The 24,343-nt window shown below is 48.6% G+C and overlaps 3 protein-coding genes across 4 annotated transcripts; 1 reads left to right on the top strand and 2 right to left on the bottom strand.

The window, feature by feature from the left end:
• The first annotated feature begins 3,730 nt into the window (after positions 1 to 3,730).
• On the top strand, positions 3,731 to 11,107 carry anp32e (acidic (leucine-rich) nuclear phosphoprotein 32 family, member E). 2 transcript variants are annotated; one of them, XM_062486888.1, is made up of 8 exons: positions 3,731 to 3,904; positions 6,051 to 6,200; positions 6,398 to 6,419; positions 6,489 to 6,520; positions 6,850 to 7,012; positions 7,542 to 7,672; positions 8,139 to 8,181; positions 9,526 to 11,107. In XM_062486888.1, the coding sequence occupies exons 1-8, from the start codon at positions 3,851 to 3,853 to the stop codon at positions 9,609 to 9,611; spliced, it is 681 nt and encodes a 226-aa protein (XP_062342872.1). In that variant the 5' UTR covers positions 3,731 to 3,850; the 3' UTR covers positions 9,612 to 11,107. The 2 variants fall into 2 exon arrangements, with proteins under 2 accessions (XP_062342872.1, XP_062342871.1); XM_062486887.1 differs by having other exon boundaries at positions 3,734 to 3,904; positions 6,398 to 6,520.
• A 1,515-nt stretch (positions 11,108 to 12,622) lies between these two features.
• On the bottom strand, positions 12,623 to 18,160 carry LOC134040669 (T-complex protein 1 subunit gamma-like). Its single transcript, XM_062486692.1, has 14 exons — positions 18,024 to 18,160; positions 17,201 to 17,262; positions 17,018 to 17,068; positions 16,857 to 16,919; positions 16,026 to 16,122; positions 15,667 to 15,784; positions 15,327 to 15,513; positions 14,952 to 15,101; positions 14,691 to 14,823; positions 14,527 to 14,608; positions 14,141 to 14,321; positions 13,733 to 13,978; positions 13,486 to 13,617; positions 12,623 to 13,312 (listed from the first exon to the last, which is right to left on the bottom strand). Exons 1-14 carry the CDS (start codon positions 18,049 to 18,051, stop codon positions 13,220 to 13,222), a joined length of 1,623 nt encoding a protein of 540 aa, XP_062342676.1. The 5' UTR covers positions 18,052 to 18,160; the 3' UTR covers positions 12,623 to 13,219.
• Positions 18,161 to 19,621: 1,461 nt separating this feature from the next.
• LOC134040670 (protein disulfide-isomerase A3-like) lies at positions 19,622 to 24,292 on the bottom strand. The gene is made up of 13 exons (XM_062486693.1): positions 23,992 to 24,292; positions 23,577 to 23,655; positions 23,321 to 23,438; positions 23,097 to 23,204; positions 22,741 to 22,870; positions 22,370 to 22,483; positions 21,960 to 22,085; positions 21,605 to 21,787; positions 21,010 to 21,118; positions 20,634 to 20,762; positions 20,387 to 20,466; positions 20,212 to 20,269; positions 19,622 to 20,131 (listed from the first exon to the last, which is right to left on the bottom strand). Exons 1-13 carry the CDS (start codon positions 24,150 to 24,152, stop codon positions 20,042 to 20,044), a joined length of 1,485 nt encoding a protein of 494 aa, XP_062342677.1. The 5' UTR covers positions 24,153 to 24,292; the 3' UTR covers positions 19,622 to 20,041.
• Between the last annotated feature and the right edge of the window lie 51 nt (positions 24,293 to 24,343).

The raw sequence follows: 24,343 nt of genomic DNA, 5'->3' as shown, positions 1-24,343 counted from the left end.
AACACCCCCATGGTCATCCACACCTCTAGTAATGTGATCTGTGAAAGTCGCTCAATTATACTCAGGGCCCATTCCTCCTCTGGGGTAAGAGAACTGACAGAGCCAGTGCCACCCCCAGTTTGTCCTCTTCTTTTTGGCAAGAATTTTGCCATTTTATCTGGATGCCTTGATTGTTTCTTTTCACACCCTTGGCTGCTGTAATTCTTGGAGAAATTTCTTCCCAAACTAGGCACTTCTTTTTGTTGGTGTGGGAACCTTTTAAATCTATTAAATAAAACCATCTTGTGGTTCTCAATTTCTTCCTGCATTTCTCACTCGTCCTCTTTTTGCTACATGCAAACATCATATGTGAACAACATGCATTGTTATTTTTACGATAATAACAATTATAATAAATGGAAACAGTTTTCTGTACCGACGGTAAATTATTTGTGTACCGTGATTAATCAATTATTTTAGTATTGAAGTTGCGACAGAACAATCACGTTTCAGCACACCATGAAAACGGACAGTGTCTTGTTAGAGCATCATCTCTACTTACCAGCAGATACATAAAGACACTCCTTGTGTTCATGTGAAAACACCACCCAGTTGAACTCCTGCATTATAGTTGTTATTGAGGTAACAATGACCTAACCGTCACCTACCCTGACCTCATGACCCGAGCAACACAAACACGCGCATGTGTGCACAGACATAGAATTAAGTAACATGCTTGTTACTTACGTGCATACACACATTCTCTCTCTCTCTCACACACACACACACACACACTCACACACACACACAGACAGACATGTCTGTGACCTGCAGCAATAGGTCACCATGCTGCCCAAGGACAAAGGCACAGCAGGCTGCTACAACTGCCCCCTCCCCCACTAGGATGGAGGCTGAGACTCACCATGGGGGGTGGGGGGCATACTGGGAGGGGTCAAGGATGGGGGTGGGGGGTCGTTAATAGAACCACCAGAGCTCCTCCTGACACTAAGATGTATCCTGGTTTGATCCTTTTATCTAGAATCATGTCTGAAGCTAAGTAGAATTCTAGATGTCATTTAACACGCTTTGGGGTGGATGGATGGAGACAGATAGGATTGATTGATCTGTCTATCTTTATATCTATCTAGTGATTCGTGCCTGAGGAAGGCCGCCTTGAAACCACCAACTCATAGTAAACTGCAGACCAAACCCATCAGACAGCTGGTTAAAGACCCACAGCACTCTGCTGTGGCCGATGGACCTCACTGCACCCCCTCGCAGTCACCATGATACAAGGCATTGCTGTGCGCCAGCCAGGAGAGCCTTGCACACTACGATTACACAGATCCAGTTTGAGCAGGTTCTGCCCTCGTCGTTGTACTTGGCCGCCACTTGGTGGCTATTGGCAGAACTGCAGTCTGTTTATCTGACGGGGTGTGATTCTGGATGGACTCCATTGCGAACGTTCAAAACACAACGAGTCAGAATAGATATGAGTCGGTAATAAAATGCTGGTGGCTCATTCAAAGAAACAACTTGTGTTGTTTCTAGATGTGCTCCACATACCTGAATTGTCATCCAGTGCATGGAACACAAACATGTAACAGAGAGAGTTGGAACTCAAGTCAACCGTGAATGAAGAAGGGTTTGAGAGACACTCCAAACTGGGGAAATGTGGAGAGGGGGAGGAGAGAGGGAGCGAAAGGGAGGAGGACGAAAGAGGGGGAGGAGGAGGAGAAATGGAGAGAGGGGGTGGAGTGGGGAACAAGAGAGGGAGAAAGAAAGAAAGAAAGAAAGAGAGACAGAAGAGGACACTTAATGTATGTGCAGTTAAACCTCACCATTAACTTGGTTCTGTCTAAACTTGAAATACCAAACCTTGATTTGTTTATTACTTTCAAATGTTTACCCTAGGCCAGTGTCCAGAGTCTTTCTCTACTCAAGTCTCGTCCACTTCCTCTCGCCGCTCAAGTATTTCCTGTTTCCTTTCTGAGTCGTTAGTGCCCCCCCCCCCCCCCCAAATCACACACACAATAGCACACAAACAATTAAATGGCACAGCATGTTGTTCATACAGTCTCTTTAACAGTACTTTCTTTCTGTCAACTTTGACCTACAAAAAAGTATGCATACACATTTCACTCAATTTCTTATTTTTGGACTTCTAAGACTTTAATTTGGTATTCTGTAGTCAAATTCTTTACAAAAATTATGTGTAAAATACAAAAGTCCACCAATGGACCTCACAGGAATCTGACATAATATTCTCCAGGGAAAGATCTGTTTTCTGAAAAGAGAGACCAATGTCTGCGATGGTCTCTATTGTAGCAGAGAGAGAGAGAGAGAGAGAGATAGAGAAGGAGATCAGCTCATTGTTATGGAGGTATAGCAGTCTCCATTCTGGCTGCTTAATGACCAAATCCGCTTAGAGAGGCTGGAGAGAAGATCTCCTGTGCGCTGAGGTAGTCCCCCTGCTGGTCACCTTGGGGTACTGAGCCTGCTCTGTTTACACCCTGTGATCCAGGTTTTACATATGAGCTCACTGCTAGTTTGACACAGCGCTCGGTCACAGAGGCTATGCTGGGCGACGTGAACAACACAGACATAGATTGAATCCATAATCTGTAGATCAATGAGTCTTCTGACATGGATGGCGTGAAAAGCAGAGGATTAGAAGTTCCTAAAGTAACTGTATGCTCCTGGGGGGGGGGGGGTTGTCTTATGGTAATTATAGGCATTGTAACTGTGTGGCCAAATATAACACGTTCCCTTCTGTCTCGGAGTACTGCTCTAACGCACATGTAGGATATGATGTAAGATTTTGTGTGAGTGAGTGAGTAAGGGATAGAGGACTGGCTGACAGAGTGAGGGACTAACTGAATTACAGTGCACTGAGGCTAGAGGACTTTGCTCTGTGAGAGTGGAGCAGCTGAGCGGAGAGCTTGACGACACATTACTCTGCACAGATGGTCTCTCTGCCTCCCTCTCCCACAACCTCCCCCCTCTCTCCCTTCTCTGTCTCTCTCCTCCCCTCTCTCTACCCCACCTCGCTGCTTTTCTCTCTCTCTCTCCCTCTCTCTCTCTCTCTCCCCTTTCTGCCTCTTACTCCCTTTCTCCCTCTCTTCTCTTCCATTGCCGCCTCTTCTGCTCTCCTCTCCACTCTAAGCCTCAGTTAGCTCCCAGTGCCTGGTGGCTGATGGTCAGCCATTTTGTGAAGCTGTCTCAACCCCCGATTGTAGCTTCTCCTTTTGCCCCATAAATCAGATGGCAGACAACAGGAGCAAGGTTGGACAACGAGGGGAAGGTCATGCAGTGGGCATTTGCTCAACTAGTGAAGATTCAATGTAAAAAAAAAATGCTACATGTTCATGTTCAATGGCCTTTTGTGGCGTTCTTGACCTTAAACCTCAAGTTCCTGACCGTCCATTTAAAATGTTTAGGAATTAGAGGGTAGAGGGGGGCGAACGCGACCGTAGCTACTGGAATAAAGGCGCCAATCGGAACAAAGCGGAGGAGGAGGTGTCGTTTAAAGACGGATACTGACGTTTGCACCGACCCATCTAATTCTACTGCGCGCACAATAAAGGCCAATGGCGACCGTCGTGAGAGACGGATTATGTTGATAAGAATGATCAGTTTGATTGACAACCGCGTAGTCCCATCGAGATCAGAGATGGGGGCACTGGCCAATCGGGAGCCGCGGGAGGCGGGCTGGGACAGAGGGGGCTGGGTGCGAAGTATCATGGAGGATCAGTTGGAAACTGTGGTTATCCAAGAAAGCCGAGCTGCGGGTCCAGACTCCGGAGTTTCTTAACATTTGATTGATATTTTTTTTAACGTTCGCCTAGTGTTTTTTTTAATCTATTAAATTATGGAGATGAAAAAGAGGATCAGTTTAGAGCTGAGGAACAGGACACCAGCACAGGTGAGACTTTAAACGACAATATCATTTATATTTTAATAACCGAGCAGTGATGGAAGCCGGGGAGCTGTAGATAGGCTCGCGCTGTGGTCCAGGAAGAGCCGCGCGTGGACACCAGAAAGGATGCGAGTCCTATTACGTGTCCAAGTTAGTTTTTTGATTGATTCCGAATGCGCCTGGTCGCAACAATTATGGAATGTTATCGTATAGTATTTAAACAATTACAAACACGCCTAAAAAAGACGTAAGCGTTTGGGTCATTTTGTGGGAGCACAAGCATCTTATCGATATCACCCTCCTTGTCGTGCGCCGAGGATCTCCATGGACAACGAAAGCGGCAACAGGGACACAATTTGATTTAAGTCCTTTATTGATTTCGGAGCCTTGTTTAATCACCCAAAGTCAATAACGTCGAACGAAACTCAGAGAACCGCGTTGTTAACTTGAAGCACGTTTTGCTGTTCAGTATTGACGGTGTAGACCCTGAATGTGTAACTTTTAGGCTATTACCCACGGAGGCGTGGATCCGTTGTTTTGAAAGTTGTTTGCTCTAATTATCATTTTGATGCAACGGCCAATTTTTACCGAAATCATAACACAGGCGTGTCGTGCGTAATGGGGCGATTCGAACGAGCTTACCGGGATGACCAAATGGCACAACGTTCGTTTTCCCGAGCGGACATTTTACATCGGGTTTAACTCCGACCTCTTTTTCTCTACACAAGCCAAAGCTCTCCGCAAAATCAATGTTTTATAAACGATACCGTCTTTAGCTTTGGTGAGCAGATTCTGTCGAAATGTAGGAAGGCTATATGCGCATGAAGTTGATCTTTGCCAAAAACACAAACCGACCGCTCTCGGGGCGAGACGCGCAGGCACTGGCGTCGGTGGCGTCAGTGCTGCTGATTCTGTACTTGCTTCAGTAGCCTAGTCTGTTGTCGACCTCCGTTCCTGACGGGCGGGGAGTGGAAGTCATTTTGTTACATCTATATGAGCGAAGTGGTGACGGATTTAGACACAGCAAATGGCCAAATATGTAAATGAGAGTTAGGCTACACGTCGTATTAATGAACTGTTAAAACGGTGTGCTTCATCTGCGAATAGCGGGCACCTCAGCAGCCAGTTTAAATAGCCCATCCGCCCGTTGGAGACAAGTTGTTGTTCGACTCCACCATAGCCTTTGTAATGTAACCTAGTGGTTATGTAATCGACAGTGTTTCGTGTCCATCAAATGCCACACACACACAAAATCACTTCCCTATACACTCAATATACATAACAGTTTGGAGTTTAGAGTCTTCCCCGGGTTCTGGAGTAGAGGGTATGAAGCAGATGGCTGGCGGGGGGCTCAGACCCCCCCACCCCCCGCGCGCGCGCCTAGACTAGATTACAGTAAACCCCACATCTACTCCATCAGGCTAGGCATTCACTCGGCACAGCCCTGACAAGCACGGCGACTCATTCATTCCCAGTTTGCCCGCGGCAAGGCGCTCTCCAACTATTAAAATACGATTTTCGTAGTTACATAAATCCGTCGTTGTTTAAACTTTCGCCAGCTTCGGTGAATGTTAGGCGGATATGCCTTTAGCCTAGTACAGTATTGTTCAGCACACGACGCCCCATATCGGGATCGTGTTACAGTAGGCCTAACTATAATGGGATGTAGTAGCCTAGCCTAAAAAACATTGAAAAGAACAGCTCTGTGAAAGGTGCATGGAGAGAGACGGAAGTTTCTCGCGCCCGGGGCTTCTTCAGTTGTGGCAGGTGTGGCAGAACTACTAGCACCGGAGCAGCGTAATTCACCCAGCATACAAACTAGTTTGTCCGATGATACTTCCGGTCTTTATAAAGCCCCGTAGATAAGTTGGCTGAGCGCACCACTAACAGGCATGTTAAACGTATTTGGGGAGGCGTGCAATAAAGAAAAGGTAATATAAGACGTTGGACCCTAGAAGGGACTTTATCACGTTTTCTTGCACACCGGGCCATCGTACTGGACCGTTTATCATGTTTAATCTACTATAGGGGCATCCAAGGGGGCTCTTTTGCTCCCCCCCCCCCCCCCCCCCCTGAGTCCACCACTGATCTAATGTATGTGTGTGCCTGTGCTTCTCTGTGTATGTATCATATGTGTGTGTGTGTGTCCCAGGTAGCAGAGCTGGTGGTGGATAACTGCCGCTCCAGTGATGGAGAGGTGGAGGGCCTGTCAGACGACTTCAAGGAGCTGGAGTTCCTCAGCATGGTCAACGTGGGCCTCACCTCCCTGGCCAAGCTGCCCTCACTGCCCAAACTACGCAAGGTTAGTACCTGGCTTCACTGCCCTCAGTTAGTAGGAGGCATCCCTGCCCTCAACTACACAAAGTCAATTCAAATTTTACTGCAGCACAAATACAGACTTTGCTAACTAGATACTGACTAATGTATCAATTGATTGGTTGATTGATTCATTGATTGACTGAAGAGTTGAAATCCAGTTTTCTTGGTCCCGGCTCCTAGCTGGAACTGAGCGACAACAACATCTCTGGCGCCCTGGAGACGCTGGCGGAGAAATGCCCTAACCTGACGTACCTGAACCTCAGCGGCAACAAGATCAAAGAGCTCAGCAACGTGGAGGCCTTGGTGAGCCTACACACACACACACACACACAGGAACCATCCTCTGGGGCACTGTAGGGATGGGTGTAACTCAGCTCAGTGGTAGAGTATTTGACGACAGATCGCAAGGTCCCAGATTCATTCTCCACCATCACCGCATTCACATCATGTGTAAATAACAATGTGTACTCAAAGGCAAGTAAGGTCCCAATATAGATGGAAAGAGAGAGCGTGAGAGAGTAATAAATACTCCATACTAGCAGTTCTGACCGGCCGTACCTGAACATATTGGTTGTGGGGTGACAAGAAGGATGAATAGTGACTTGAGCTGACCCTTGACCTCTCCACCTCAGCAAAACCTGAAGAACCTGCGTTCCCTGGACCTGTTCAACTGTGAGATCACCACACTGGAGGAGTACCGCGAGAGCATCTTCGAGCTGCTGCCCCAGGTCACCTACCTGGACGGCTTCGACCAGGAGGACAACGAGGCCCCCGACTCGGACGCAGACGACGACGGTGAGACAGGAAACGCCGCGTCACTAACGGACCAGAGCTTCGCTAGCCTGGCAGGGGCTACATTTGGCATTGTGTTGGTCTAGCACACACTTTTATCCAAAGCGATATGCGAAATAATGTACATAGAGTAGCGCAGAAGATCAAGGATCAGAAGTGAACGGTATTTTGGTGTTCAAAATGAAGGAGCAGTCTGTATTTACCAGACACAGTGTACAGTAACCACATCTCAGGTACCAGAAGACAGGAAAGGCAGCATTGCAACACTGCTCAGAAAGAAAACCAAACCGAAGATGTCTCTCCACTTCAAGTTTCCTGAAGTATCTGTCACAATGGTAGAGCTTTTTTATTGTATTGGGTTTCTCTATAACAGAGAACATTGTCGATCCTATATATCTATCATACTGAAAAAGTCAAGTTCTCAGAGGGGAAAGACACAGGTTCTCATAACAGGAGGGTTCCCTGACAACCTGCTAGACTTCTTGGTTTTCTCAATGTCTATACTCTTGTCTAAGTTCCCGTTCTTCCTCAGATGATGATGAGGATGGTGAGGATGGCGCCGGCCCCACTGGGGACTACGATGACGAAGACGAGGAGGAGGAAGAGGAGGGCTCGGAAGGTGGCGAGGTGGGCCTCTCTTACCTGATGAAGGAGGGCATCCAGGTGAGACCAACACAACCGGCGCATAAAGGAACATTTCACTGTCTTTAAGAGCCGACTCAAATCAACTCAAATCAAGCGTACCATACGTTTTGGACCGTAAAACATGAATGTACCCTTAGTATAGTTAGTCCTCATATTTAAATTTTAGATTCCTATATGTTTAATGTTTGCACCTTCCTGCCAAAGCTAATTCCTTGTCTGTGCAAACTTTCATGGCGAATAAAACCCATTCTGATTATGATTCTGAATAGATATTGAAACTGTTTAGTGGTTCATTCCAGTCCAATGACATCTGTGTCTTTAAGATGTGCGTCTTTCATTGTCAGCCAGAGTGAATGTGTGATGGTCTGTTTTCTCAACCAGAGTGAAGGTGTGATGGTCTGTTTTCTCAGCCAGAGTGAAGGTGTGATGGTCTGTTTTCTCAGCCAGAGTGAAGGTGTGATGGTTTGCATTTTGTTTCCTGCAGGATGAAGAGGATGATGATGACTATGTGGAAGAGGAGGAGGAAGGTGAGGAGGAATATTTAGGAATAGTTTGTTTGTTAGTTGTAACAGTTGCGCAGAGTCATGGCGTGGATCAAGCTAGCAACTTTGGCGGTGTTCCTGCCATATCCCACCCGAGGCATGCGGACCAGCTGTGTGTGTATGTGTGTGTGTGTATTGATCCATGGTAAGGTGTAGGTCTGAGTGACTGCTATTGATCTGACACTGATCCATGTGTCTCTTCTCCCCATGTGAGACCAGACTCTGGCTTTGACCTACACTCTCTGGACACACACACACACACACACATATATATATAGGCACATGCATTCGTACACACAACCTCACACACATTTGTAGTTATGGTCAGCCAGATAGCATCAGATAATGCATCTTCAGGTTAAATTGGCCTGGTTTGTTTCATGTCTTCATCCAGCTACTGCAGGGTTGTTTTCAGCTTCATGCAGCCGTTCTATTTGGAGGCACACAGTGTGTGTGTCCGTGTGTCGGCACGGAGTGGGACCTGAAAACACACGCGCACACACGTACCATATAGGGAAGTTCATCTACACTCACTGCACATGGTCTTGGAGATGTGTGTGTGTGCGCATAGGTAATTGTGTGTACCTTTGTGTGTGTGTGTGTAGGAGTGTGCGTAGGTGTAGGTGTGTGTGCGCGTGAAGGAGTGTGTGTGTGTGTGTGTGCGCGCGTGAATGACTGTGTGTGTGCATGTGTGTGTAGGAGTGTGAGCTCAGGGTTATCAGTAGTCAGCAGCTCTCCCCATGTGTGCAGAGAGTGTAGATGAACTCCTCTATATGTCTCTGCACACACACACAGGAACACACACACACAAGTGCACGCACGCACTCACACCCACACACTGCATATCTGAGGTCTTAACAAGATGCAGTGCTTGAGATTTAAAGCCAGAGGGTCACATCAGCATGATTAAACCAAAATGGCTGTCGCAGAACTGCATCTGCCTCTGTTAATGTTGGACTAGTTTCTTCAAGGAGCTACTGGATTGGTTGGGGGGTGAGACCAGAGATGTATAATACAGTGTGATTGGTTGAGGGAGGCTGACTGTCACCTGTCAGACAAGTGTCCTCTCTCTGAGGGTGCCATGACAGTGTGTTCTCACCTCATTACGCCAGAACACGTTGTTGCCACGGCAGTCATCTCCAACACAGTAACCGGTAATCTGACGCTGTGATTGGCTGGTTTGCTGTCACAGAGGAGCATGCAATCTGACGCTGTGATTGGCTGTTTTGCTGTCACAGAGGAGCATGTGATCTGATGCTATGATTGGCTGATTTGCTGTCACAGAGGAGCATGTGATCTGACGCTGTGATTGGCTGGTTTCTCTTCCAGACGAGCGTGCGCGCGCTCAGGGGGAGAAGAGGAAGAGGGAGGCTGAGGACGAGGGAGAGGATGATGATGACGACGACGATGACTAGGCCGCCCCCCTCCGCCCTCCCCACCACCCCCTCAGAGCCCCCCCTGGTCCGGACCCCAGCAACTCCCCCCCCCCCGCCGCCCCTCTTAGAAGAACCTGGGAGGACATGGAAATCTTCAGATTGTTTCTCTTTGTACACCTTAGATATTTCACTGTAGAGGCTACATGGGTCCTTTTATATATATATATATATATATATATATATATATATATATATATATATATATATATATATATATGATGAGATATATATGATAAACAACTCCTGATTTCAATGATTCATTTGTAATATTTCAAAGGAAAATGAATACCCCCCGAATATCTCCCCGTTGCACCGGGGTCCAGTTGGAAGAGGAGAGTGGGCAGAGGGGGCGGGGCCTGGCGTTCCTCTGCCCACTCTCAGCTCCGATCCTCTGCTCGAAAAAGTGTTCACCTGGTTCCACGTGTATGAAAAAAAAAGATTCAGTGAAAGTCAGAGCATTTTCTGCATGGTGGAAGGCAACCTATACACACCTCCACCACCCTCAGCCCTCCCCCCCCACCCCCAATCAGTTGTTAACCAGATAATCATGCCCACAAGGCAATACAGTAGCCTAGCTGAGTCCAAGGTCCACCCTGTATGTGATTAGCAGTAGGAATTAAACTGGGATGGATAGATAGAGGGAGGGAAGGGGGTGGGAGGTAAAGAGGGGGGGTTCGTTCAGGTAAAATTAGTCTCTAGTTGTTTCAATAACAGTATCTGTCTATCCTGGGGAGTTTGGAACATTTAGACTCTAGAATCTCCGGAACGTTTTCCCAGAGAGGTTCCATGTGAGTCGCTGTCCAGGAAGCTAGCATGCTCCCACACCTTAGCAGCTTGTCCTACCACCTCACCTGTCCTTCCAGAACAGACAGAAACAAATAGACTTTTGTACTATTTTTCTGAAAGGTTTAACACACCATATCTGTTACCGGCTTGGCATTCCAAGACTGTAACCAAGGATACTGTTGTCACGGTAGCGAGGTGACCCCAGGGTACTGCTGGGTTGTTTTGATGTCTGGTTAGAGACAAACTGTCAGGAGTGAAGAAGAGAAAATCTCATCTGAAGAACCTTTCTACCTTTCTGTCTTGCTGTTAATGCAGGTTAGTTTAATAAAACTTTAGGTCTGCTGTTGTTACTTACACAGAGCAAGAAACTTTCAATCTATTATTTGTAAGGCAATATGTATATAGATTCAGTTAAAAACAGAAAACAGTTTGGTGTTTTATGTGTTGTTTTTTTATGAAAAATATTGCAGTCGATTGTTTTACTACGAAGCAGAGGTCAGAGGTTAAACTTCTACTTTGACCCCTAACTCACACTTGATGTTTTTTTTTCCATCCTTGGCTGTTGTGACGAGTCTGTGTGTTTGGCGTTCTGTGTGCTGTCTACACGGAGGGGTTTTCAATACAAAAATTTAAAATAATTATGAAAGGAAAAGACCAATGCTTTGAAATAAATTAATTGATTGTTTGGCTTTCGGTGTGTGGTTTGGATTACTAGGGGGTAAGAGAAAAAACATTGTTTTAGCTGTCTTTATGTCGCAAGCTGGGTGGGGCCCAGTAGGTGAAAATAAATAAAGGAGTAGTCAGAAACACAGGAACACTTATATCACTCACAAAAATATTGGAAAAACAAGTACACACAGTAACTCAAACCTGTCGGTCAGACCAAGAACATTCTCATAGCTTCTCTGCAGGGTGCGAATGACGGGGGGGGGGGGGGGGGGTTGACCCCCCTAATTAAGACTTGGACCCCCCCAAAAGAGGTAAAAACAACAGGTTGGGGGGGGGTCGATACACGCCCTGGAGAAGAAGTTGACCCCCTGATTGTCATTGTTTAATACACACTCTGCTTCTCTGTATACCTGAAGAAGCTATGAGCTGCTAGTAAGGGGTGTGTGTGTATGTAGATGGGGTTAGTGGTATGTGTGTCCAGGGGGGATGGTAGAGCCCACACCAGCACACTGACGGCCAGGTAGAATGTATCAGTAGATAGGCTGTCCTGGGAGACGGCGTGGGCTCAGGGTGTGTAACGGGACCCAGAAGGCCGTTCTGCGCGGTGTGTTACCTCACGCTGTCAGTCTGGCCTCCCCACTGGGCACCATGTCACACACACTTGCCTGCCATCTGCTGGGAAAAAACTGGCATTCATTATGCATGAGATGAGCACACACACTATCGAGAATACACTTCTCACACAGACACTATCATTATGCTAACACTCCATAGTGCAAACATACACAACCACACACTTGTGTGGCTATCATCACTCAGACTCTCACATTTGTATATACACAATACACACAAATATACACACTAAGATGAATTGGAGGGGAGAAGCTATTGGGTTATACCATAAGGGGGGTGTACTTACGAAACTGTACTCTTGAATAAATCATGAGGCTGTATCAGACAAGTTATGAACAACAGAGGGGGCGGGACCACTTAAGAAAATCTCTTTAAAAATGTATGAAGAAGATCTCGCCTTGATCACCCAGCGGCAGACGGAGGGGTCACAAGGCAGTGACGCCAAAAGACAACACGACTTTACGAATCTCAGCAAACTGGTAGAGCTATGAGACGTTATCGTTCACCTCTTCCTCCAGTTTCCGCAAAGAATCCAAATCGTTAAAACGGAGCAGAAGCCGGTGCGGTCTCCCCCGTCTTCAGAGTGGTGCAAGGCGGTTTTAACATTGATACAGCTACAGCATAACTAGCGGTACAATAGCACCAGCAGGGTGCACTTTACGTATTTATGTCTGGAGAGCAGAACAGTACTTGTCTATATGTGGAATCATTTCGTATTCAATACTTAATATTTTACTTCTCATTTTTGTATCGCAATGCTTAACTCAAAAGTTACCTCCGCTTGGTTGTAGCTACTGTAGCTCAACACGATTCATGCTAGCTAGAGCTACGATTAACATCAAATAGTCATTCTGTGGATATTAAGTAGCCTACCCGGCATTGGGGCTTATACAACGCACACGTTAGTTTCACACAACTTTATTGAGGTTTTAGCAGTCCTAAACGACAGGTCGGGGAGGATGGCGGAGGACAAGTTCTAGAGCAACACAGTAAAACATGCAGCCACCGTTATGAAGACCTCAATACTTGAGTCAAGTTTACAGAAAGAGCATTCAGTTACAGTACTGTTATACACTGGCAAAGTCTAGCAAAGTCTTCAACCACTGGACGTTATCAGCAGTGAATGAGTATCGTGTTGGTGTTTTGTGAAAGGGTGTTGGTTCAGTCAAACTCCCAGTGAGGGAGACAGTGAGGAGGGCACACTACTAGCGTAGATGGATCCTGGTCTGGGATCGCAGTCATAAACATTCATATCACCCACTAACATAAATACTGTAAAAACACACACGCGCGCGCACAAACACACTCTCACACATTAACTTCAGTAAACTCAGAAACGTATCTGTCAGACATGATGCCATGATGACCAATACTACTAACGTGACAACCAACACTGATACCACCAAAGCGGCTGCCGTGACAACCAAAACAGATCAGGTGACTGCTGCTTCTTCTGTTCCTCTTCCCTCTCCTCTCCACCCCCCCCCCCCTCCCCCCCATTACTCCGCGCCCGGTCCTCCTCCTGTCTGCTCATCTCCCTTCTTCTTGTGGCCAGACACAATGTCGTCAATACGCAACAACAAGATGGCCGTCTGAGGAAAGGAAAAAGACGGGAGCAAAGAAAGAGATTAGAAAAAGAGATAATGACAATATATTGGATAACAGAAAAATATAGAACTCCAAGGTATGGCAATTATTGAATGAATGATTGTGTGTGTGTGCGTGTGTGTGAGATAGAGAGCGTGTTAGTCCAGTTCCTCCTTACCTCCACTGCAGTCTTGTATGTCTGAGCCTTGACGGCCAGGGGCTCCCAGATCCCCATGGCAGTCATGTCGGCCAGGGCTCCGGTCTCCCCGTTCACCCCCCAGGATGTGCTGCCCTCCTGGGTGTGTTTGGCCTGGAGGGGAGGGGGGCATGGAGGTCAGCATGAAGCATCACACACACACACACACACACACACACACTGACACCTCTAGCCAACACCCTAATCACACACACACAGTCTCTCTTACCCGGAGCGAGGTGAGCACCCTGATGGTGGAGGCTCCACAGTTCTGGATGAGGGTTCTGGGCACCACCTCCAGGGCCTGGGCCACGGCGCGGTACGGCCACTGCTCCACCCCGGTCAGGGAGCGCGAGCGCTCCATCAGGCGCTTGGACACGGCCATCTCCGTCGCGCCGCCCCCTGGCAGCAGGCTGGGTTCCAGCAGCACGTTACGACACACCTGCATGGCGTCCTGCAGGTTACGCTCCACTTCCTGTTGGGGGGGGGGGGGGGGGGGGGAAGAGCGGTAGAGAAAGAAAAAGAGTGAGAAAGTCACAAACAAAAATCTATCACAAATATGCTGATTGATATGCCTGGAGAACAGTGCAGGCCTTGGGGCGTCTCTCTCCTCCCCCTACACACGCGCTGTACGTACAGCCAGGATCTCCTTGCTGGCCCCTCTCAGCAGGATGGTGCAGGCCTTGGGGTCCTTGCACTCGGTGACAAAGGTGAAGTACTCGTCTCCGATCTTCTTCACCTCGAACAGCCCCGCCCCCGTGCCCACGTCTTCCTCACGCAGCTCGTCGGTCCTGCTGGCGATGCGCGCTCCGCACGCCCTGGACCACACACACACAGTTATAAAGCTATAGCTGTATGTGGTCTGGGAGCAGCAGCAAGTTAGCTAGCTGTACAGCTATATTTACACACTGTACAAGCACAGGAGATGAGGATTACTGTGTATGAGCTCCACATTAAGAGTGCATGGATGCATGAGTGTGTGTGAAGGTGTGTGGGTGTGTGTGTGTGTGTGTGGGGGCTGACCTGGCGATCCTGTTGTTGTCAGTCTTCCTGACTCGGCGGATGGCTGTGATGTTAGCCTTCATCAGGTAGTGCTGCGCCAGGTCTGGAGGAACAGATATTAATGAGAATATTGAAAAAAGAGTGAGAACAAACGTGTGTGTAGAATGTGTGCGTGTGCGTATTACCGGAAACTCCCTTCTCGGTGAAGATCAGGTCAGGTTTGAGGCTGATGATGTCTTCACAGATCTGCTGGATATACTCTTCCTCCATCTGCAGGATCCTGGAGAAGTCTTCCTCACGAGTGATCTCTATGTCCGTCTAACACACACACACACACACACACACACGCAGTGTTGGTGTCATCCTGGAGAAGTCCTGCTTGTGACTGATCTCTATGTTCATCTGACACAAGCACACACACATGCAGTGGTAGTGTCCAAGTGTACCTGGCTCTCTCCCTTCTTGTACTCCAGAGAGCAGTCCAGCAGGATGATGCGAGGGTTCTTGATCATGCGTCTCATACGAGCGTGTGTCACGTCCTTGTTCACCATCACCCCCGTCAGCACGCACGAGTCCTCCATGAAGCCACCGGGTACCTGAACACACACACGTGTTACTCACATGAGGAACTATTCATGTTGCACATGCAAGAAAAGAAACTTTCTCACGTACTTCCAACGTCTACACACACACACCAGTTCAAACACGCACGTACACTTTCTCACCTCACTGACATTCTCACCATCTCTCACCGAGTGTGATCACGTGAATGGACGCCTCTCTCCTTCCGCACACACACACACACACACCCTCGTCCTTACCTTCTCAACCTTGGCATACTTTTTGATGTCGATCTCCTTGCGGCCGCTCTCCTCCATCTCCACGGTCCTCACGGCGTCCAGGGCGATGCCGCAGGCCATGTCAGACCAGCGGCTCAGGGCCTTGGTGTTGATGGCTGAGTGGATGATCTTCAGCATCATGGACCGGTCCTCCGGGTCCACGGGGGTGCTGGGGAGGAGGGGAGGGTCACTGGGTGTCTGGGTAGCACAGCGTGTGTGTTTAGAGGGTGTCGCTGTGTGTCTATGTAGTTCAGTCTCAGAGTGTGTGTGTCTAGGGGATGCGGATCACTGTGTGTGTGTGTGTGTGTGTGTGTGTGTGTACCTGATGTCCTTCAGGGTGTTCAGCATGTCCTCAAGGGCCTGTCTGTAGGCACTGATGACGACTGTTGGGTGCATCTGCTGCTCCAGGAACTGCTCGGCTACGGACAGCATCTCTCCAGCTGGGGAGGAGTTCAGGACACAGGCTTTACCTCATCTGGTCCTGTGTGTGTTTACCTGGAGCTGAGTACCTAGGTGCGTCACAGTCTTAAAACTAAACCAGCAGGGACAATGTTATATGCTATACGTGATGTCCTACGATGGCGGAATCAGGACTAGGTCCTGCGATGTAGGTTTCAGGGCTAGGCACTAGGATGTGGGATTCAAGTCCTAGGATGTAGGAATCGGGGCGCGGGCCCGTACCCAGGATGATGACCGAGGTGGTCCCGTCCCCGACCTCCTCGTCCTGGGTGCGGCTGATCTCGATCATGGACTTGGCTGCAGGGTGCTGCACCTGGATCTGTATGGAGACACAGCCAGACGGCCTTGTTACACTGCGCCCAGTCTGCACACTCCTGACCAAAGCCACATACAAATACAGCAGAGAATCAAGGGTCAGGAGTGCCCCTTCTAAGAGAGAGGGAGGGGGAGCTGGGTGGGGAGGTAGGGGAGGTAGGGAGGGGGCAGAGGCACTCAGGGAGACTAGCCACAGGGACATCCATCACTGCCATCACTAGAACCGGTCACAGGTTTCACCTCTGGGAGGAAGGCCTCTGGGAGAGTCTGACAGGTGTGAGCTAAACAAACAACAGAAACAACCACGCTGCCTTCTGATTGGCTGGCGAGGTCCCCGTAGTAACCATGTTCACACCTGTCCGTCCCCTCAGACCTGCAGGGATGGGGGTGATGGGGGACAGCTCTATCCTGACTGTGACCCCCCCCCACCATCCTGTTCCCTCATAATACTAACCACTCGACTTATATACAAGTCTTAGGTTCTGTAATAATACTAACCATAGAATTATATACAAGTACTAGGTTCTGTAATAAACCTGTTCCTTGAGTTATATACAAGTACTAGGTTCTGTAATAGAACAGAAAGGGAACATGCTGGATTGGACTGACTGTGGTGTTTTACCAATAACAAGACTGCAGAGAATATAGAACACTTCTAATGCATCATGTGGTGGCCCACAAGCTCCAAACATACACAGGGTCAGCTACTGTGGAACAACATCAGTACACAACACTCACCTCTCTCAGAATGGCATTTCCATCGTTGGTCATGACAATGCCACCCATGGGGTCCAACAGCATCTACATACACACACACACACACACACACACACACATTACTCCTTGGCCCGTCATGGTACAGGTGAGTTGATACATGAGCAGTGAGACCTGCACCTCACCTTCATCATGGCCCTGGGACCCAGGCATGTCCTGATCACATCAGCTATCGTCTGGAACACACACGTGTTAATATTTCTAGCATGGCATCAATTAAATGACATCCAGGCTGACTGACATACACACGCACACACCCTCACTCCCTCTCTCTCACACACACACACACACACAGACAGATCTCTCACCTTGGCAGCAGTGATGTTTCCCTTCTGAACCTTACGGCCAGACTCTCTCTTTATATTCTGGTCTGCAAGGGAGACAAAGGAGAGAACAGTTAGACAGGGAGAGAGGTGGGGATGACCGAGAGACAGAACGAGGAGAGGGTCAACAATTGATCGCAAAACAGTGGTCATAAGGGATGGAAACAAAGCGCTAGTTAAATAAATGACTCATTCAATGAGCGACACTGATGCTCTTAAATTACTCTGTCAAAACACAAATGGACGCTGGACCAGGTGCAAATCTGTCAACTACGGATTACAACTTGCTAGCATCGTACCTGATGTAGCCTACGGATGTATAAGTCATATAGGCGAGCCAATGAAGAAGCTAGTCTGCTACTTTTTAATAGCTAGCTACTGGTTTACTGACAGTCAACTAGCTAGCTACCTAGCTAGCCTAGTTAATCGGTCTAAGAAGGGCTCAGTGTCTGCTAGTTAGCTAGCTAAATGTAGCTAAGGCTACAATGTCTTTCTTGGATTCACACAGCTTCAATGCCTTGGTTGAAGTTTATTTATTTTAATAACGGTGCTAGCTAGTAACGCCGGGATATTGCAGTATGGTGGCTAGACTACAGCTAGTTAGCATAGCTAGATTTCCGGCAGTTTAGACATGCCGCATCATAGTGCTGCAGCACATGCTGACTGCTTTGTCGTTCGCTAGCATCCGCTATGTGTGGCAGGCGTGTCCAGATATCACAAAGACAACAATACCTAAATGGATTTCATTGAAATTTCACACATGCTGTATCTATTAGGCGTATTATTATTATTAATGTGAACAACTTACTTAACACTAGAACCTGTTGGCCCATCATTTTGTCAGCTCGGGAGGAACAACGGCCTGGAACTTTCTGGTGAGCACGAGAGGAAGGGGAGGAAGAAGGGAGGCACAGGAAGGCGGGTGGCTGCTGACGTCTTGACCAATAGTCTACGACAAAGTAATGACTGATTCTAATTTCTACCAATAGAATGAGTGGAGAACGCTTAAGAGGATTAATGGGGATGTGACACAAAGGCACTCCCTAAACAGTAGCCGATAAATTCCATCGTTGATTTTGAATGACCTGTATTTGTTTGTACATTAATCCAGTGCATGCATTTCACAGGACCATAATTCTCTCTCGCACATACAACACGACCCATGCCAGACAGTCATAGAATGGCATCAGAAGACTTCAGAAAAATTTATCTTTATTTTAATAAACTTTTATCAATGAAACTCTTCGTTTCATTGATAAAAGGGCCAAGAGAAATGACAAAGACCCCAGCTTCAGCACCAAACAACACACTGGTAATGGTTGCTCCTTCGCTGGCAAGACAACAACAAAAAAATCACACTGATAAATTATAAGGCTTTGTCAAAACAGACTATTCAAAATGCAGAGACAATATTAGACAACACAGAGCTTTTGTAGATATGTACAAAAGAGTTTTGTTTGTTTCATTCCATTGTATTGTTCATACTGAATAAATAAATATGCATAATAAATTAGTACCACACAACAAACACACAACTATAGTATATGCATGTCCCAGTTCCTCACGGTCTGCTCAGGGTTCTAGAACTTTTGACCTGGGGTTCAAAAACTGGTGTATGGAATGGGGTTCTAGAACTGATGTAGGGCCTGGGATTCTAGAACTCTGGGTCTGGGGGTTCTTAGAATCTGGTGTAGGCCCAGAGGTTTCAAACGTCTGGTGTAGAAGGCGAGGACACGATGCACGCCCACCTCTCTAACGGACTTTGTCCTCTATGCCCCTGGCTAGTATACCTGTCAATCAAGCCATCCACCCCCCAAATATACTGATCTTTGAGGCCTAATATCTACATCATCAAATCATTTTCAGATGGACCACCAGGACACTGATAAGAAGAAGGGAATCTAGCTAATGACACCATAATGAATTGTGGACAATTTTTTTTTATTTAGTGAGAGAAGTTGGCGATTTTTGAATGGGAGCCAGAGATTTTTGGAGCCAGCCCCTGGCGACCATTGGCGGTATTGCACTTTAAGCCACTTAATTTTTCAGCCCTGGAGGTTGCCCCTTGATTCCAAAACAAGAAATCAGTTCTCATGCTAACCAATAAAGGAACCGGGATAGGAAGCATGGACAGAGTCTATACAGAATAATGTGGTTTAGAATGAGAGGAGAGACAACATTAACCCTTGTGCTGCCTTCGGGTCACATGACCCAAAGGTTCATAACGAACCATCGTTGTGTTTAGCCAATTTTACCCAATACAAAAACAAATAAAAATAACTTTCTTTTAACCTCCGCAATGTTGGGGGTCTGAGACAGCCCAACGGTTAAAAGAAAATGCTTCACTTTGTTTTTGTATGCGGTAAAGTTGTCGCAATACGACGGTGGGTCACATCGACTGATGGGTCAGAATGACCCGAAGATAACACAAGGCTAATCTACACGCACCATGAACCCTTAAAGGCAGCTGAGTCTGGTGGCTCCAGGGTCCTCAGGTCATGCCAGAGAGCCTACCCACTGGTCTCTGTCCTGGAACTTCTAAGTGTATGTTTAATCAACAGAGGTCTTCTCTCTCCACCTCCTCCTTCACTCCAGGTAGTCCTTCTGTTTCAATTCCGTGGGAATATTCTCCACACAACCGGTGGCTCTTTTCCTGTCGAGTCAGCCACGCGTTATCGTTTGAAAACAGTTTTGTAAAGAGATCTTGTCAGATGTTCCTTCGCGACTCTACAGTAAGACAGCCTGCGACGTGAGCGCCGGGGGAGGTCCCAAACCACATCTCCCACCATGCACCCCGGCCAGTCCTCACTTCCCGTTCCTGCTTGTTCACAGCTCCTCCCTCACTCCGCTCACGACGAGGGCGTGCGAGGCTTCCTTCTTCAGGAAGTTGAGGAAGTCCTTCACCTCGCGAGCTCCCTGGAACCAACGACAACGGATGAATGAACATGACTGGCCAGGTGCACGGCCCGTTGAAAGACTGATGTGGTGGGTCTTACCTCGTATCGTTTCGGCTGGTTCTTCTGACCGGCTGGGGAGAAGTAGATGGTGGGAAAACTAGAGAGAGAGACAGAGAGAAAGAGAGGGAGATGATGGAATTAGCAACCAAGATGGTCACAGTAAAAGAGGGAGAGAAAAAAGGAGAGACGAAGAAAGGGGGATGCGGTGTCTCACCCTTGTATGTCGAAGCCCTCAGGGACGTCATTGGCCGTAGCGTCCATCTTGGCGATGACAATATTGGGGTCATCGTAGAGCTGCGAGGCACAACACATACAATCCATTGGAGAAAAAGAGAGAGATTGTTTGTGTGTGTGTGTGTGTGTGAGGGAAAAAGTGAGTGTGTCTGTGAGTGAGTATGCAGTATGTGAGAGTGAGTGTGTGTTTGTGTGTATAAGTCTGAATGTGTGTGTGTGTCTCTCACTTGCTCCGCCAGCTCTTTGTATTTGGGCTCCAGGCTTTTGCAGTGTCCACACCAGGGAGCATATAATTCTATCAGCACGTCCTTCTCTGCAGCGTTCACCATCTCCTCAAATGACTCAGCTACCACTACCTGGACACGCACGCGCGCACACACACACACACACACGCACACGCACACACACGATTAGATAGGAACTGTTGTTGTTGAAGACAATGTAGACATAGACAGACTGGCAGACAAGCAGGCAAACAGACATGCAGTCAGACATGAAGACAGACAGGCATACAGACAGACAGACCGTGAGGAAGGAGGGCAGGCAGGCAGGCAGGCGGGAAGACAGACGGACATGAAGACACAGACAGACAGCCAGACCGACCTTCACGGGTCCCTTGTTCTTCTCAGGGATGGGTTCAGACTTGATGTAGCGTTTCAGTCGTCCGGCAAAGTACTCATCCAGGAACCTCTCCAGAGACTTCCCGTCCCTCCTGCAGCACAGGGGGGCAGAGCACGCCTCCACTTAACCCTCAGCTCCTCCAGCAGGCAGAGTTCTTCACACCCTCTGACCCAGCCCCCTGACCCAGCCCCCTGACCCAGCCCCCTGACCCAGCCCCCTGACCCAGCCCCCTGACCCAGCCCCATGACCCAGCCCCCTGACCCAGCCCCATGACCCAGCCCCATGACCCAGCCCCCTGACCCAGCCCCATGACCCAGCCCCATGACCCAGCCCCCTGACCCAGCCCCCTGACCCAGCCCCCTGACCCAGCCCCATGACCCAGCCCCATGACCCAGCCCCCTGACCCAGCCCCATGACCCAGCCCCATGACCCAGCCCCATGACCCAGCCCCCTGACCCAGCCCCCTGACCCAGCCCCATGACCCAGCCCCATGACCCAGCCCCATGACCCAGCCCCATGACCCAGCCCCATGACCCAGCCCCATGACCCAGCCCCCTGACCCAGCCCCCTGACTCACGTGAACTCCTCCCGCATGGTGTACTTGTGACCGCGGGCGGTCCGGATGGTCACGAAGGGCAGGTCCCCCCCGTCGGACGCCCCCAGTCCAAACTCTTGCTCCAGCTCGTCCACAAAGTCCCGCCGATTGGCCACGGCGAAACTCAGACCCTGGGAGAGGAACTGGGAGGCCACCTTCATCGCCCTGGAGGAGGAGGAAGAGAGGGATGCAGGAGAAGAAGGGGAAAGAGGAGGAAAACAGGAAGAAATAGAAGAACAAGATAAAAAAAAGGAGGAGTAAGAGAAGAAGGAGCATTCAGGTTCCACTGACAAATCAACGCAGATAAGTTGGTTTCAGGATTGGCCAGTGGCTCTACCTGTTCCTCCAATAGTTGGAGCCCTTGGGGTTGCGTAGGTAGTCCAGGTCGTAGTACACTGTCAACAAGTCCCGCCCCTTCATCCTGTCCCTGTTCTCATTGGTCAGGTGCGGGCAAATTCCAAAACTGTTCAAAGAGGGAACAGGGACATTTATTAGACAACACACAGAGAGATCCTGTATAGAGACATTTACTATTGAGACAGACAGAGTGACAGATAAAGGCAGGAGAGATACATACAGTACAGAGAGAGACAGAGAGATTTTCAACCTGAAACTATTACTTTGTCCAATTTTTACCCCCATGGGTTCTGTTATAAGAGCCTCTACGACGGCCCCCTCCAGTGTTTATAGAGCTGCTGGAACAACCAGAACTAAAACCAGAACCTAGACACTAAAACCAAGCCTTACATGTTGTCTCTGATGAAGCGTCGAAGAGAGGCTGGGGAGATGGTGTCGGTAAAGTGGACCACGCTGTCCTCAAACTTACTGCTCAGCCTGGGGGGCCGGAAGAGAAGCACGCCCCTGGATACACACACACACACACACACAGACACACACACAGACAGGTGGAAGAGAAGGTGAGTGCGTTGGTCTGGCTGTTAGACAGTAGATATAATCCATAATCCAGTAGATATAATCCATTAATGAAAAGTATGAGTATAGAAAGTACTAGTGTGTCGTCTGGTGGGGTTTTAACACGTCCACACAGCAGTGACTGTGGAAGCGTGTTGGTCAGTAGACGTGTGGGTCGTATGAACACGTCCACAGGCGTGTCTCACTTGGCGGCCACGCCGTACGGAGCTCCCAGGCTCAGGTCGGACGTGTGGGCGAAGCGGAAGTGCTCCCTCATCATGCTGGCCGCCTTCAGGAACTCAGCCAGCTGGCTGCCCTCCGACCCTGGGAAGAATCCTGGATGATGGGGGGTTAGGGTTAGGGGGGGGGGGAGAGGAGGAGGTAATCTGCTGTGTTAGACCTTCACACAGAGCCATCGAAAGACAAGCAAGGAGAAACTCCCAGACTCAACTCTCTTTCCTCCCCTTTTCTCACACACACACACACACACACACACACACACTCACACACTCACACACACTCACTCACTCACCCCTTCGTACCCCATTCCTCCCCAGCTCACCAACAACGCTGGCATCAAAGTGGTTGATGAAGGCCTCAAGGTCAGCCTGGCTGTGCAGGCTCAGAGAGTTGGGACCAGCCTGCTTCTTCATGTGGTGCACTATGCCATCTGGAGGCACAGCCAGGGTCATAGTTTACAACAACGTTGGTGACAACACACACACACACACACAAAGCAGACATGCACACACACACAGATGCGCGCACACAGACACAAATATGCACCTGCTGTTCGTGGCCCATCGTAGCTTGAGGAATCTTCTCCGTTCCTGAAGATCTTGAGTGTGGGATATCCTGTTACCCCAAAACGACCACATGTGTCTGGGTTGGCGGTACAGTCCACCTGGGGGGAAAGGAGAGCAGTGGGTGAGGGGGGGAGGAGACAGGTAAAGAAGAGAAATAGAGAGGCAGGAACATTTATAAAACTGCAAATTAAGGAGCAGACAACACTGTGCAGAAGTTTTAGTGACGGGCTCCCAACCTTGGCCAGAGGAACGGTCCCTTTCAGTCGGGTTGCTGCCGTCTCAAAGTCCGGGGCGAGTTTCTTACAGTGTCCACACCTGCAAACACCAAACGGATGTATCTTCTAACCAGAATAGGACAACTTCAGGGCAGGAAAATATGGTGACTGGGAATGTCAATGTTTGTGGCATTTATTTATGAAGATAGCGTCTGAAGTGAATGATTGTACATTAATTAGCCTGTTATTAAGGACAAGATCCGCGGTCGTGGATCTCAAGCTAGCATCCAAGTGATTATGATGGGGATATTCTGGTCAGCAGACATGCTTCAGGACGCCCGCTCCACCGGAATAGCGGAAAGTAAGACGCAGAATAGCAAAACAAGTAGCACAAACGCCGTATTTGACCCGTTTCTTTCATAGCATTATCGCTTACCACGGAGCGTAGAATTTTACTAGCATTGTCTCGTGTTCCGATGCCAGATAATCGAAATCCCCGTCTCCGAGCTCCAGCACATCGCCCTTGGCGAGAACCGATCCGGCGAACATCCACAGCGTTAACGTGAGAGCAAAAATGAGAGATGAAGAAGATGCCATGTTTTTTTAGACGGATAGCTGCAAATAATGTAATATATGTAGTAAGGAAAGTAAACCCGAAAAGGTATAATTACTGTCACAGCGGATGACAGAACACCTTTCCCTGATTACGATCCAAGAGGCACACTGAGGGGGCGGGGCATAAACAGAACTTGCCGGACAGCGAGCGTGTGATTGGACCAGAAGGGTCA

Source organism: Osmerus eperlanus, chromosome 20 (genome assembly GCF_963692335.1).
Source record: "Osmerus eperlanus chromosome 20, fOsmEpe2.1, whole genome shotgun sequence".
NCBI classification, from domain to species: domain Eukaryota; kingdom Metazoa; phylum Chordata; class Actinopteri; order Osmeriformes; family Osmeridae; genus Osmerus; species Osmerus eperlanus.
The sequence above is the reverse complement of the archived record's forward strand: the minus strand, read 5'-3'. Positions and strand labels throughout refer to the sequence as shown.